Raw genomic sequence first — 15,315 nt, 5'->3', positions numbered from 1 at the left:
AATACAATCCAGGATGTTTGGTTAGGTAATAGTTTGCATATGGCATTTTGAGGGGTGTGTGGTGGATGAGGCTGCCCAGAACCACTTAGAAGTGATTCTTGGATAAGGCACCAAGATAACATGCAGATGTTTGGTTTTCATCCTACCCGCAAGAGTTCCGCTGTTTGATCAAGAACTGTAGAAGTTTGGATTTAGTTCAGAAACTTTTTGTCCGTCCTAAACAGGCTTTTGCATCATCCCTTATGGTGCTTTCACTGATGATATAGGCAGGCTTTTCAGATATACAGAGGTTGTATTGAAGGATTGTTTTTATACCTGTGACTTGACATTTACATGACTTTCTTTTGTGAAGGCTGACAGCACTGCTTGCTAGAACGACAGCTGCTCTACTCTGCTCTATAAAAAAGGCCAAACACACAATTGCATCATTTTGTCCTGCCAAAGCTTTGCCAGCCTGCCTTCTGTGGTCATTTCTACATGACTGTATAAAAAGTTTTGTGTTTGAATTTTCTTTTGGATTCACTCTATGGTAGCAGAAAAGGAGAGAAATGATCAGAGATCATTTCATTGTTTCTTAGGGCAGCCAGGTAGGCTGAGAGGGAATCAAAATATGACTTAGAGGAAAACCAGGACACAGCTTTGGAGGGAAGACATAACTGCATAATTTTAAGAGTCATTTAGCTTTCTTACCTTTAATTAGGTATGTGGTGTGAGTTTTTGGCCCCATTTAAGTCAGTGGCAAAACTCTGATTAAATTCAACAGGGCCAGGATTTCATCCATGATCTAATACAATCTTATGTGGTTCATTACGAATTAAGGGCATAATCATGCAAAGTCCTAAGTGCCCTTTGCTCCCATTGATAGAATGAAATTCTTTGAGAACCAAACATTGGAGGAATTTGGATGGGAGCTGGTCCAAGTGAAGAAGTGTCTGGAGAAGTGTTGGTTTAAATTACAGTACGTTGGTAGAATGTGATATGGGAGGGTTTTCAGCATCTGATCAGAATGTTGCCTGGAGCACCCCTCTTCCAGAAGGAGAGATGATTAAAATAAACACAGTTCCATTAGGACAGTGAGTTCAACAGAAATGTGAAACGGAGTGGACGTTTGATCCTGGGTACCTGATACAGCAGGACCTTTTAATTGTAAATTCTTGGTATAATGAAAATCCAGATAGGGTGAAGATGAAGACACACATTTCTTCAAAGCACCATAATGTGAATGTTGAAATTCGGGTTATAGTGAAATCATAGGCGCCAACTCTGTGGGTGCTCCAGCGCTGTAGCACCCACAGAAAAAAATTAGTAGGTGATTAGTACCCACTGGCAGCTAAGCTCCTCTCCCAACCCCAATCCCGCCTGCCTGCAGCCCCTGCTGATCAACTCTTCCCCCTCCCTCCCTCCTAGCGCGTCTCACCCACCGCGGATGAGCTGCTCTGCGGCATGCAGGAGGCACTGGAAGGGAGATGTGAGGAACAGGGGTGGGGTGCGCTAGGGGGAGGGGGCATGAAGAGGCAGGGTGAGGGCAGGAAGTGGGGTGGTGCCTTGGGAGAAGGGGTGGATTGGGGTGAGGCCTGGGGCTGAGTGGGGGTTGAGCACCCCTGGGGAAAATTAGAAGCCAGCGCCTGTGACTGATACCTAGAGTGATTTTTTTTCTGGGGAAAACTTACTTTTTGGAAGATATGATGCTATTTTTATTTTAGATTTCTATTAACTTACAAAATAAAATACCCAGTTACAAAATTATCAAGATAATGACTCCTTTCTCCCCCACCAAATACTCAGCCCCTGTCCTAGAGGAAAAGCCTGAGAAAAAAGATGGGCTTGAGCGGTAAAGGTGAGTGTGCATTTCTAGGAGGAGGATGCCTGCCTCTTTGTAACAGCCGTTGGATCCCACCCATGTCATTAGCATGCCCATGTGTCTTACATAAATGCCAGGTTTTATAATTCGTCCATGAAAACTCACTTTAGGCTTAAGTGTGGTCTTCAAGGTCTCTGACAGAGCCAGTTTCTTCTGTCTTTAAAGAACAAGAAAGTTAAGTTTAGATTTTTTTCCAAACACTTTTCTGTTTCTGTGGTAAAAAGCATCAAGGTTTTTAACGGCACATTTTTGATGCAGTTAATGTACTCGTGAACAGATTGCTTTAGCCCTTAGAAACACAAGGGTAGTCATACTGACCATCAATAAGCTGCATCGAGTATGCTCCTTTTGTGCGCTTCCCCTCCACCTGCAATGCTTGATCTACTCCGTGTTCCAAAACAGTTCCCTCTAGTGCTTCCTAGGCCTCTGTTAAGAATACCGTCTCCTGCATGAATGAATGACCGGTATCATTGGTCTCACCCACTTGTTTTTAGCTACCTGGTCTCCAACGCAGAACTGCTCTGGTTTCATGCATGGAAGGATTTACCCCCATTCTCCCTCTCAGCCTCAACTGCCCACCCTTTTGCTACTTCTGGACAGAGAGAGTGGGCATGACTTAGCAGCACGTGAGAGGCCGGATGGTTCAGTGGTTGGGACACTAGTCTAAGACTTGAGACCTGGACTCAATGCCCTGATTCACCACAGACTTCTGCAAGTCACTGAGGGCTAAAGTTTTAAAAGTATTTAGGCATCCAACTCCCATGTCTAAGGTGTATCCCCCTGCGAATCGCTAAGTTTCCTTAATGGCTAAGGGAATTCCAACATCAAATATGTATTGCTTGTGCTGATCACCAGTCTTGCACCATTAAATGTTACACATTCTTGGCCAGATTGTAATTGCAGCAAATTGTACCCTGGTGCCATTAATAAAGTTGTTGGTGGGTTTTTTTTTTTTAAATAGAAATTGCAGAGTGGAAAAATAACATTACTGCAAAGTTTGCTTTTGGAAAAAACCCACCAGTGCAATCTGTTACTTTACTGATGGCTAAACTCCCAAGCCCTGGACTCAACAGGGTAGCATTACGGTAGCCATCTGTTGAACATAGATATTGGAGAAATAAATTGCCTCTCATTTGTGGGTTCTGACTGGTCCTGATGTAATCTTGTGTTCTCTAGCTACTGCTGATCTGCCGTGGAAAATGTGTGTATAGGTCAGAGTTCAGTAGAAGGTGAGACTCCAAAATCGATGGCTGGGAACCAGTCAGTTGAACACTGGCTATAGAACAGGAAACAAATTCAGCCTACTTACATCCAAAAGGTTTATAGTTAGTGCTGCTCTTCTGCTAGGACCAGAGCTTCTTTGCTGCTTGGGCAGCTTAGCACATCAACAGATCTGTAAAATTCCATTTGGAGAGCAAGGCTAGCATTGTGTTAGATTGATTCATCAGCGTGAGCAGCTAAAACAAGTTAAATTCTATCATAGGTTCCCTGCATTTATTTAAAACTGAATTTAGTTGGCTCTAAATGGACATTTATTTTAGTGTGTTGAAGAAGTGACTTTCCTCTATTAAAGCAGAATAATGTATCTATATGGTGCCCTGACTTGAACAGTACATAAAGATTAGTAAATAAGACCCCATTATAAATACTTATAATGTAAGTAACATGGGTCCCAGTAGCCTTTCTAATGTCCATTAATGCTTATTCTGAGGATCAGAGCTCATTTTACTGAGCCATTTACTCAAACCGTGTGATTATTTAGAAAGTTAATTCATGCATACTAAAATCTAGCTTAAGTAATGCAGAGGGTAGGAGGTAAAACTCTACGGAGACGATAGTCCTTTTTGTTATTTAATGATCAGCCATAATTAACTTGCAAATTTGAAATAATTAGAACAAATTAAAGGTATTTAACTTTGCCTCCCTAAAGAAAAATTTAAATTGCACCAAATGCAGCTTTAAATTATTCAAGTCTCAGAGGTCTGTGCCGTTTTTTTTCTTTTTTTTTTTACAATGCCTTTTCTATGATGAGAATACCAATCTGCTTTTTGTCAGAAAGCATCCTATCATGTAATTGTTCTTTGTGTCTAATAAATGACAGCTATTCTTCTTTGTAAAAGTATTTCGGTCTCTGAAGGCTACATCAGCATTTCCATGGCATTTTAATTCAATAAAACAAAAGGTTAATGTTTTTATTTTTTTTTTTTACTTTTAAGGAATGCAAATACTAGCAGTATTCATTGGGTCCTGAATGACATTTAAAATTTACCATTCAAGCTCAGCAGGGATATCGCGATATGAGGCTTAGACAAAATGGAAAAAAGTTCAGGGGTGTTCCCTATGATTCTTGAAGAGTTTAGGCATTCATAAGCTAGGAGGTGAGAAACGAGAGAAAGAGCCTCTTCCTTTTTTGGTAGAATTTGTTGGCTGCTCTGGCATTAGTCTGTAGGTTAGTAAGTACCTTAACCTCTTTTGCCATCCTTCTCAATGGTCCTGTTTCAGGTAGTGATGATAAAGCTAATTGAAAATGACCATGTCCTGTACAAAGTCATATTAATCAAGCTACACTTGAATGTATTGATGTATTATATAAACTGGAAATAGCTAAGGACCCATTAGGTCAGTTAGAGCAGCAAAGAATCCTGTGGCACCTTATAGACTAACAGACGTTTTGGAGCATGAGCTTTCGTGGGTGAATACCCACTTCCTCAGATGCATCCATGACATGCATCTGAGGAAGTGGGTATTCACCCACGAAAGCTCATGCTCCAAAACGTTTGTTAGTCTATAAGGTGCCACAGGACTCTTTGCTGCTTTTACAGATCCAGACTAACACGGCTACCCCTCTGATATAGGTCAGTTAGGTCTCCCTGCCAGTGCAGGATTGTTCCTGTTGGTATATTTTCTAGTTTGAAATTTCCTAAGGTGTGAGGCTTTTATCACTTCCTTTGGCAGATTATTCCACTGCCTCATGGAACTGTGTCACAGGTTAGTTCTTCCGAACATCCTCTTTGTTTCATTTCAGTACATTGCTCCTTATTAGTATTATCTTGTATCACTCTCCACCTTCCTCCTTGGTGGTTACATCCTTTCAAATAGATGTTCAGCGTGTCCCTTTTTAGGGTCTGATTCTACAGTCCTTACTCAAGCAAAAGTTTAAAGGCTGAAAGAATAAACCCCGATTCATTGTTTAGCATTTTATTGTTTCTTTGTATGAACCTTTTCAACCTCCTAATCCTTTTTGTTTCTCTTCTCTAAATTCCCTCTGGCACAGTGTTACCCAAACCCAACTCGGTATTCTAGGTATAACCTCACCATGTAAAGAGTATCACACTGTGCCAGCAAAGTAACCTTCTCCCAGTCCTTTACAACTCAAGGGTAACTGTCTTCAGAAAAGATTTGTAGGTTCTAATTAAATGTATTTAAAATTCCCAGAAAATATCCGAATAATGGCTGCCACCTTAAATATCTTTAAATGTTCTTAATCATGCAGAAGCACAAGGGGAAAATATCTCTATAATCCTATATTTTTGTAAAGACCTTTTTAACCAGTGAGTCTTTCCGGCCCTTTCATCAGTAGTTAGGGTTCTAATCCATCCCTTTCTACGCTGTATATTGCAAGAATTAGTAGATTAATTTCATGTAATTCGAATAAGGTACTAATTTAGTCTGCCAGACATGTTAATAGCCACTGTGCAACATTAGTAGCGGTTATGTAGTTAGAAGCCCTAAAGTAAATGGAGGTTATTCAGAGAAGTTTTAGCCAACACTTCAGCTAGTTATTATAGGTCATGAGCCACTACATAATGTTCTGCATTAATAATGCAGGAGCATAACTAATTGTCCAACAGATGCAGAGGGCCCTATTAAACAATGACTGGTACAGCACATTGATTTTGAAACTTTTAATTTAGATATCATTTTCTGATGGAAACATCAGAGATACACCTTTTTTCCTAGTGTACACTATATTCAGTAGCATAATTTTTTACATGCAGATATTGTTCAAATTGATTTTGCATAGCATATTTCATAGAAACTGTATCCCAAACTATTGAAGTGTACATTTTTCGGGGTGTCTGTGTAAAACGGCACTTATATACTCGACAGATCTTCTCTGTGTGTGTATTCTATTGACTTAATAATAAGATTTTCCCGATTTTTACTCTGCGAGCACTGCAGAGATATGAGGAGATAAACTGAATTCTATTCCTTCATATCATCATCCTCCAAATTGTTTACTTTGTGTCAATCACAGGTCTAATCAGCTACACCTGGTGGGCATCTCCATCACAGGCAGTAGGCTTTTCACTGAGGGCAGAAGTTGGAAGTGATGGGTGACAGAGGAGAATTGGTTCTTCAGGGGGCTATCAAGAAAGGACCTTCAATAGGCAAGGCAAAAGGTGAAAGCATGCATAAAAAATTCACCAAGGGGAATGCTGCAGAGGTGGTTACATTTCTTATTATATTCTCATTTCTGTAGTATCTGTTCAAAGCATATTTGCCCACACACAGGTCGTATGGCAGAGGTTCTGATACGCTTGTGCAGTGTGTACCACCTCTTAATAATGGAGAGGTGATCTCCTGGACATCTCCTTTCCCATGATTCCATTCAGAATTGCATGTGTCTGTGGCAACTACAGTAATACTTACTCCATGAATCCCAATGCCACCTTTTCCTCCCAAGCTCAAACCATGCATTTCTGTTTCTCCAGCCCCACCCCATGCAACTCAGCCCTGCAGAGCTAATGAGGTTGGAGCTTCCAGTCACTGGCTCCTCCAGTCAGAACTCTCTTTTCTCAGCCATTGCTCAACAACCTCCACAGACTTTTCATCTCCTCCTCTCCATCTTCATCCCTTCTATTGCCAAGAGCCCTGATTTTACCAAGACATCTGCACCTTCTACTTCAAACACTCCACACCTTTTCTTCCTGGCCCCAGCTTCCCTCCTATGCCTGGACTTGTTCCCCTGACATGTGGTTTGCTTCCCAGCTCCCATATAGAATCATAGGACTGGAAGGGACCTTGAGATGCCATCTAGTCCAGTCCCCTGCACTCATGGCAGGACTTAAGTATTATCTAACCATCCCTGACAGGTGTTTGTCTAACCTGCTCTTAAAAATCTCAAATGATAGAGATTACACAACCTCCCTGGGCAATTTATTCCATTGCTTAACCACCCTGACAGTTAGGAAGTTTTTCCTAGTGTCCAGCCTAAACCTGCCTTGCTGCAATTTAAGCCCATTGCTTCTTGTTCTAGCCTCAGAGGTTAAGAAGAACAATTTTTCTCCCTCCTTCTTGCAACAACCTTTTATGTACTTGAAAACTGTTATCAGGTCCCCTCTCAGGCTTCTCTTTTCCAGACTAAACAAACCTAATTTTTTTCAATCTTCTTCATAGGTCATGTTTTCTAGACTTTAATCATTTTTGTTGCTCTTCTCTGGACTTTCTCCAATTTGTCCACATCTTTCCTGAAATATGGCACCCAGAACTGGACACAATACTCCAGTTGAGGCCTAATCAGCACGGAGTAGAGCAGAAGAATTACTTCTCATGTCTTGTTTACAACACTCCTGCTAATATATCCCAGAATGAGGTTTGCTTTTTTTGCAACAGTGTTACACTGTTGACTCATATTTAGCTTATGGTTCCCTATGACCCCAGGGCCGCCCAGAGGGGGGGCAAGTGGGGCAATTTGCCCTAGGCCCCGCAGGGGCCTCGTGAACCCTGGCCCGGTGGCGGTCCAGGTCTTCGGCGGCATTTCTGCGGCAGGGGGCCCTTCAGTGCTGCCGAAGACGCAGAGCTACTGAAGGGCCCCCCGCCACCAAAATGCCGCCGAAGACCTGAACCACCACCGGGTGAGTACAAGCACCACAGCTCCCCTGCTTTGCCCCAGACCCCCTGTATCCTCTGGGCGGCCCTGTATGACCCCCAGATCCCTTTCCGTAGAACTCCTGTCTAGGTAGTCATTTCCCATTTTGTATGTGTGCAACTTGCTGTTCCTTCCTAAGTGGAGTACTTTGCATTTGTCTTTATTGAATTTCATCCTATTTACTTCAGACCATTTCTCCAGTTTGTCCAGATCATTTTGAATTATAATCCTGTCCTCCAAAGCACTTGCAACCCCTCCCAGCTTAGTATTGTCTGCAAACTTACTCTCTATACCGTTATCTAAATCATTGATGATGATTTAGATAATGGCATAGAATGCTTGCAATTCGATCATAAGTCTCAGGATATTTGGTATTTTCCGTAAAGCCCTAGCTCCTGGAGTCAAGTGATTACATGAGAATCTCAGTTTTTGTTAAAAAGAGTGTGTTTCCAGCCCACATGGCTGCAGAGAAAAGCATGTCCCCTAACACTTAAGAAGAGCTGTGTGTGTTTGAAAACTTGTCTCTTTCACTAGCAGAAGTTGGTCCAATAAAAAATATTGCCTCATCAACCTTGCCTCTCACATAGAAACACCTGTAAAGTATCCATTTAGCTTTAAGCAGGGAGATAAATCTCATGTAAGTTTCTGAGTCAGATATGTACATTTACACACCTTAAAACATTCTTTGCTATAAATGTGGATGTTCACTCTTAAATTACAATGAAAGTGTCACTGAAGTGCATATTCTGAAATGTTGTGTGTTGCTGAAAGCCTGGGAATTCCCTGGAGTCTGTCATTTAAAGTAACTTGCTAACATTTTGATCCCTACCCAGCATGCTCAGGCATTAAAATGCTAGAGAAAATAAACAAAGCCACAGCACAACTAGAATATTGCTGCTTCAAGACAAACTGCACAAATAGTGCAGTGATAATGTGCAACATGTTAACAGCTCATGACCTTTCACCCCTTCCAGCTTTCCAGTGTCTAAGTATGAAGATTGCCTTCCCAAAACACCGGTACTAGGCAAAGCATCCAAAACACCAGGGAGCAGTGGAGGGAGCAGCTTGGGGAGGAGAACAGTTGGCTTTAGTGCAAACGTGGAAGAAGGAGCCATGTGGATGCATGGAAAGAAGGAAACCGACAGGTCTAAAAGAGGTAAGATGAAGCATATGCTGTCTTATAATGTGAGTTTGTGTATGGCATTTAGTAATTATAGGCATGTATGCTTGTGTGGTTCAGTTAGATCCCAAGGAAGAGGGAGAGGATTGCAAGTTGCTTAAAACAACCAAAATGTAGCTATTATAAAGAAAACAGAAGATGTAGAAAGCCCAGCAAACAGCAAGTGATTTTGTTGAGGTCCCTAACATGGGACAAAAAAAACCTAGTCCTTTTTTCCAAGAAAGAATTACTTCAGCAATGTTTTGCTTTCCCAGCAAACAGAGAATAAGCTTGATGGGGTTTGCTTTTTGTGATGTAATCCTCACGTTCTCTTCCTTCCCGAGTAACGGCTACCACCATCACAACCTGAAATTTTGCCACACAAGGATGTCTTTGCAACTAGAATCCATCCTGCTCTTCGCTTAGCATCTCCACTTACGATGTGGAGAAAGCTGTCTTTCTTGGGAAGGGGAGGTGGGAAATAGAAGCAGTTTGGCGGTTTCACTGCAGAGCCTAACACAATCTTTCGTTCAATTATGAACTGGCTTTTTTTTTTTTTTTTTTGTGAACATGTCAACCAGTTTGTGGTTTGTGTCAGCATAAATATATATATATATATATGGCAATATGGTGCAGTTCTCAAAGGAACAAATAACTTGTATTATTGGTTAAGACCATACCAACATTAAAAAGCAGACCCTGTGAAAAAACTTTTGAAAGGGTATCATCAGACTGGACCCAAACAGTGGCTGAGGTTAATGTCTTCCAAGGCACAGCTACAAAAGTTGGAAGCCTGTAAAGGGCTTGTGTCCAAAAAATCAATTTCTAATTTGAAACAAAATCATTTTTGACTAACCGGGGTTCAGGACCCATTACTTTTGCTGTATAGTCGGCTGACATTTCAGCACTTTCTGTTGTGCACAATGAATCCTAATAGTAATTTTATAACATCGCTACACCAATCAATTTAAGCAAGAGAAAGCCGTAAAAATTTCTGCAAAGTTTCAGGAGCTATTTTCATTGATGGTTTTCCTTTTTATTTATTTTTTAACCATCATTCTTTCTTTTCTTTTGTTCTCAAAGTACCGCAGTGGTGAAATTGAGATTTTTCACATTATTTGGAGGATTTCTTTTCTGTGATAAGGATATTCCCAGGAATTATCTTCCCATTCACATACCTCCAAAAAATCCTCGTCCCTCTCTTTCTGCTTCAGTTAGTAAAATTACATGCTGTCTCTGTTGGCCTGGCAGTTGAAGAATTTATCTGCCTCCACACAACCCTTTTGAGGAAACGGCTCATGGAGACGCTGGAACCCAGGACATGGAGATGCATGGCAAAGTTTGACTTACTGCTTTGGCGTTTATTGTGGCACCAGAAAAAGTTAAGAAAAGAGCTTTCACGCTGTAGAACGACCTTGGGTCTATTTACTGAGTTGGATAGCTTGTTTATCACAAGGCAAATTACCTAGCACTAATCACTGAAGTTGAAGTCTTCTGTTTTTAGTATCTTGTTAATTGGCATCCCTCTGTTACATGTTTGGGCTCCTTTAACACACACACACTTAAGCTCCATTTTCTAGTTACATCCGTGTATGGAATCTGCAAGGTTCTTGTCCCTGTCCTAGTTGCCTGCTTCCTATCTCCTTCCATGCTCACCACCACTAGTTCATGCCAGTGGTAACTGAACTGGTCCAGTGGCACACACTGACTTCCTTTGCTTCAGATTTTAGTCTTTCATTAGGGACAGAACGTATTTCTAAGCAAAAATAAAACCAAGGATACAGATATTTCTTCCAGACATAGCCCCCTATCGGAACATGGGATTTGCCCTGCAGGCTCAGACCTTCAATCCATCAAGTATGGAATCTTTTCTGGGCAGTGGCCAGTACCTTATGCTTCAATGGAAGGCAAACTCTCGATCTCCTGCCGTAGTGCACTTACCCAGCTGAACAGTGATGTCTGGAGAAGGGGAAGGAAAACAATCAGATGACATCCTGAGGCATGAGATTTGATTGTGCTTAGAACTACATATTTGTGTGTGGTGTTATTGGTCACAAAATTCCAGGCTTGGTTAGTGTACACAGAACCCCATTGATGTGGCAGCTTTTTAACTGGTAAATGTTAAAACTTGTAATAATTTTCTCTCCTCTTCTGTGTGTGTGAATTGTAAATTCTTTGGTAGAGGGACTGTCTTTCTTGTACATCACTAGCACAGTGGAGTTTCAATCCTGGCTGGGGCTTCTGGGCTCTGTGGTAATACAAATAATTAGTAGTAATGATCCCCATGCATGTGCCCTTCACACCTGGGTCCACAGAATATATCTGGAGACCCTGCACATCATCCTGATAGTGTTTCCACTCCCACATATAACTGTTGCATCAATTTCCAGAGCAGTCTTATGGCAGGCCTACACTAGAAGTGCTACATCGGCACAGCCTGCACCGTGTCTGATGAAGGCACTCTATGCTTACGGGAGAACACTCTCCTGTCGGCATAATTACTCCACCTCCATAAGAGGCGGAAGCTATGTGGGCAGGAGAGCATATCCAGCTGACACAGTGCCAGTGTGGACAGCACTTAGGCCAATGTAACTTGTGTTGCTCTGGGGGTGCCTTTATCACACCCCTGAGTGACATACGTTAGATCGACTGAAGCAGTAGCATTGACGTGCCCCTCATCTTAGTCTTAGAATCAGAGAATTGTAGGACTGAAAGAGACCTCGAGAGGTCATCTAACCCAGTCTCCTGCACTCTAAACCATCCCTGACAGATCTAACCTGCTCTTAAAAATCTCCAGCGATGGAGATTCCACAACCTCCCTAGGCAATTTATTCCAGTGCTTAACCACCCTGACAGTTAGGAAGTTTTTCCTAATATCCAGCAGTTTAAGCCCATTGCTTCTTGTCCTATTCTCAGAGATTAAGGAGAACAATTTACTCTCTCCTCCTTGTAACAATCTTTTATGTACTTAAAACTGTTAACAGGGCCCCTCTCAGTCTTCTCTTCTCCAGACTATACAGACCCATTTTTCTCAATTTTCCCTCATAGGTCATGTTTTCTAAACCTTAAATCATTTTTGTTGCTCTTCTCTGGACTTTCTCCGGTTTGTCCATATCTTTCCTGAAATGTTGTTCCCAGAACTGGACACAATCCTCCAGCTGAGGCCTAATCAGCGTGGAGTAGAGTGGAAGAATTACTTCTTGTGTCTTGTTTACGACACTCCTGCTAATACATCCCAGAACTACGTTTGCTTTTTTTGCAACAGTGTTACATTGCTGACTCTCATTTAGCTTGTGATCCACTATGATCCCTTTCCTAGGCAGTCATTTCCCATTTCGCACGTGTGCAACTGATTGTTCCTTCCTAAGTGGAGTACTTTGCATTTGTCTGTATTGAATTTCCTCCTATTTACTTCAGACCATTTCTCCAGTTTGTCCAGATCATTTTGAATTTTAATACTATCCTCCAAAGCACTTGCAACCCCTCCCAGGCTGGTATTGTCTGCAAACTTTATAAGTGTACTATCTCAACCATTGATGAAGATACTGAACAGAACCGGACCCAGAACTGATCCCTACGGGACCCCACTTGATATGCCCTTCCAGCTTGACTGAACCACTGATAACTACTCTCTTAATTGTTAAATTCCTCAGACTTTTGTTTGAGTGAGGCTGAAATGAGTAACCAGTGAACCCAAGCAATCTGCTTTGTTTGGTGTCCATTGAAAAGGCCCCTTCTCCTTTTTCTCTGTCAATGGCAAAACCTCAAGGTGTATTCAGATTGTTTCCTCTCTGAACATCTAGCTTCTGCAAGACCATATCAGAATGACCTTACTGCTCTCATTAACCATTAACATTATAAGCTGTTTTGAGTTTGGAGGCCTCAGCTGAAGTGAAGAGTAACCTTTCTAAATTACCTAGCTTCCCTTCTCCCTGCGATGGTGTGGCTGCGTTTACTTGGCTGCATCACCGAATCTTAGGTCCTTCCATAATTCTCGGGAAAAGTTACATTTGTGCTACTGAGTGAACTGGCTCTGCTTGTACAGTTGCTGACATTACTTTCTTGTTGATTTTTCTCTTATACACAGTGATTTCTGTTGATGCTTCTTAATTTTTCCTTTATTATTTCAATACAATGTGTTTCTGTGCCTTTTAGCAGAACTTTTTTAGCTCTAGCAGCAAGAATATTCCTTGACTTCAAAGAAACAAAGCAATCCTCCAGTTCTGTGTCTTTACAGCAGTAAATAGTGTATGTTGGTATCTACTAAAATCCAACAGCTTGTCTAGTTAAGAGGCATTGGACTGGAAAAATGACTCTTCTGAATATTCTTGCCTTTAGGCCAGAAAACAAAGCTGTCCATTAGGCTCTCCTCTGCTATGTTGGCCACTTCACTTATCTAACCATCTTTTAAGTCTCCCTTTTTGCCTTTTTCCTAGGTATATAGATCTCTCTGTGTTTAGAGAAAGGAAACAGCTGGTGGTATGTCACTGTAGTGAATCTGGCTTTCATGTAATAATGTATGGTGTGCTCAGCCCTTTCCCTTCTGTATAAAAATGATAAAACTGGAGGTGGAAAAAGTCCATGCAGGGCATCTAGTCCATACTTTCAGCCAGGGGAAAATTGTTCCCTACTGTGTGTTTTCCAGTGGTTTTTCAAACTTAGCTTTTTAGGGATTCGGGAGTAGAAAGTGTCATTTCACCTAAGGGAAGGCTAATACATTAATTAGTTAATATTTGCAAAGCATTTTGATGATGTAAACTGTTATATAAATAAGAACTATTATGAATATTCCTAAGGATTTATTTCCTGATTATCAGCCTAAATTTCCCATTGCTCACTTTCATTCCATTACTTCTTGGACCACCCTGAGGGTTTTCTCTTCCTTCTAAGTATTTCCACGTCCAAAATCTTGTGGACTATCATGTTCACTCTATGTTAGTTGTTGTTTGATCAAGCTGAATATATTTACTTACATTAATCTTTCTTCATAAATGAGTCCTTCCAGGCCCTTAACCATTCGCTAATATCATTCTGATACTTTAGTTGCCCAAAACTGGATATAGTGTTCTATGTGCATGTAGACCAGCGGACTCACCCCTGCGGCGCCTCCTGCTGATGACTTCTGGGAATTAGCTCTTTCCAGCTCCAGAGCGCCCTCTGCAGGCCGGTGATCCACCTGTCCTCTGGCCCCTGTGTCCCGCCCTGGATCCGGTGCCCTTTTATCTGAGCTGCCACCCCTCTCGATAGAACCACTTTCTCTCAGGGTCTCCTCTTCCCCAGGAAACCCCCACCCACTATCCCCACCTTGCCTCAGTATGTGGCTACTGCCAGTCATTGTCTAGTCCCCACGCCCTGGGGCAGACTGCAGTATCAGCCTACTCATCACTGGCAAGGTTGGGTTTGGACCTGCTGCCTTGGCCTACCCCTGGGCTGCCCTCTGCAGCCCCCAGTACCTTTTAGTCCAATGCTAGGCTGCAGCCTGGGGCATTCCAGGCTGGAGCTCCCCAGCTCCTCAGCCTATCCCCAGCCTTGCTCCCCTCATGTACTTTGTCTCTAGCTCCCTGCAGCCAGGCCCATCTCCCTCTATAGGCAGAGGGAGACCTTTTCTGCCCCTGGCTTCTCTGCCTTTATAGGGCCAGCTGAGTCTGTTTGGGGTATGGCCCCAGCTGCAGCCACTTCCCCCAATCACCCCAGCCTAAAAGCTGCTTTCTCCAGCCACAGCCCCGTCCCAGGGCTGGTTTTAACCCTTCAGGATAGGAGCAGGGGTCCACCCTGCTACAGGGCAGTTACATCAGTTCCATTTAAAGGACAGCTATAACTTGTGCATGTGTGTCCTGAACCATATTGGTTCTTTTGGGCTGCAAGTCAGCTTGCAAGCTTATGTCTAGTTTGCTGTCTGCCATCGTTCCTTAGATCTATGTACCTTCATCCCACTGACTATCTGGTTTTTAATTATTCCCGCCCCCCCATGTATTAGCTTTAATTTTTCCAGGTTGAATATTTCCTTCGCGTAACTATGCCCTCTCTATTTTTTCTCCATCTTTGAGGTATTTATGAACCTGCAATTATAATTAAAGTGTTGTCTTTCAGAACCACCTCAGTTCTCCATGGCTCTTCATAAATAATTACTAGTAGTTTCAAAAGTTCCTTAGGTAATTCCCTTTTGCCCTGGACTGTATGTACTTCAGATCCATGGATTTGTATGTATTAATTTTTTTCTAAGACCTCTTTTTATCAGCCTTTTATCAACAAGTATTCTATATTAACAAGATCTTCATTAGTTTCTAGTTTTCAATATGTCTTTTCTTTATTTTACCTACTAGAATGGATTTTAAAGTGTTTGGTAGCACAACCATTTTAGAATCATCATTTTAATCTCACCTCATTTATTAAGGGGCCTAGTTTCTTTCTAGCGATCCCTTT

At 41.9% G+C, this 15,315-nt stretch overlaps 1 protein-coding gene across 1 annotated transcript in view; it reads left to right on the top strand.

Moving 5' to 3' along the window:
* Positions 1-15,315, top strand: part of KIAA1328 (KIAA1328 ortholog) — a 254,190-nt gene that overhangs the window by 194,248 nt on the left and 44,627 nt on the right. The window contains exon 9 of the mRNA XM_030565790.1: positions 8,708-8,889. Within this exon, the coding sequence (XP_030421650.1) occupies positions 8,708-8,889 (182 nt within the window). The remainder of the gene's footprint in view (positions 1-8,707; positions 8,890-15,315) is intronic.

Source organism: Gopherus evgoodei, chromosome 6 (assembly GCF_007399415.2).
Source record: "Gopherus evgoodei ecotype Sinaloan lineage chromosome 6, rGopEvg1_v1.p, whole genome shotgun sequence".
NCBI lineage: Eukaryota > Metazoa > Chordata > Testudines > Testudinidae > Gopherus > Gopherus evgoodei.
The sequence above is the reverse complement of the archived record's forward strand: the minus strand, read 5'-3'. Positions and strand labels throughout refer to the sequence as shown.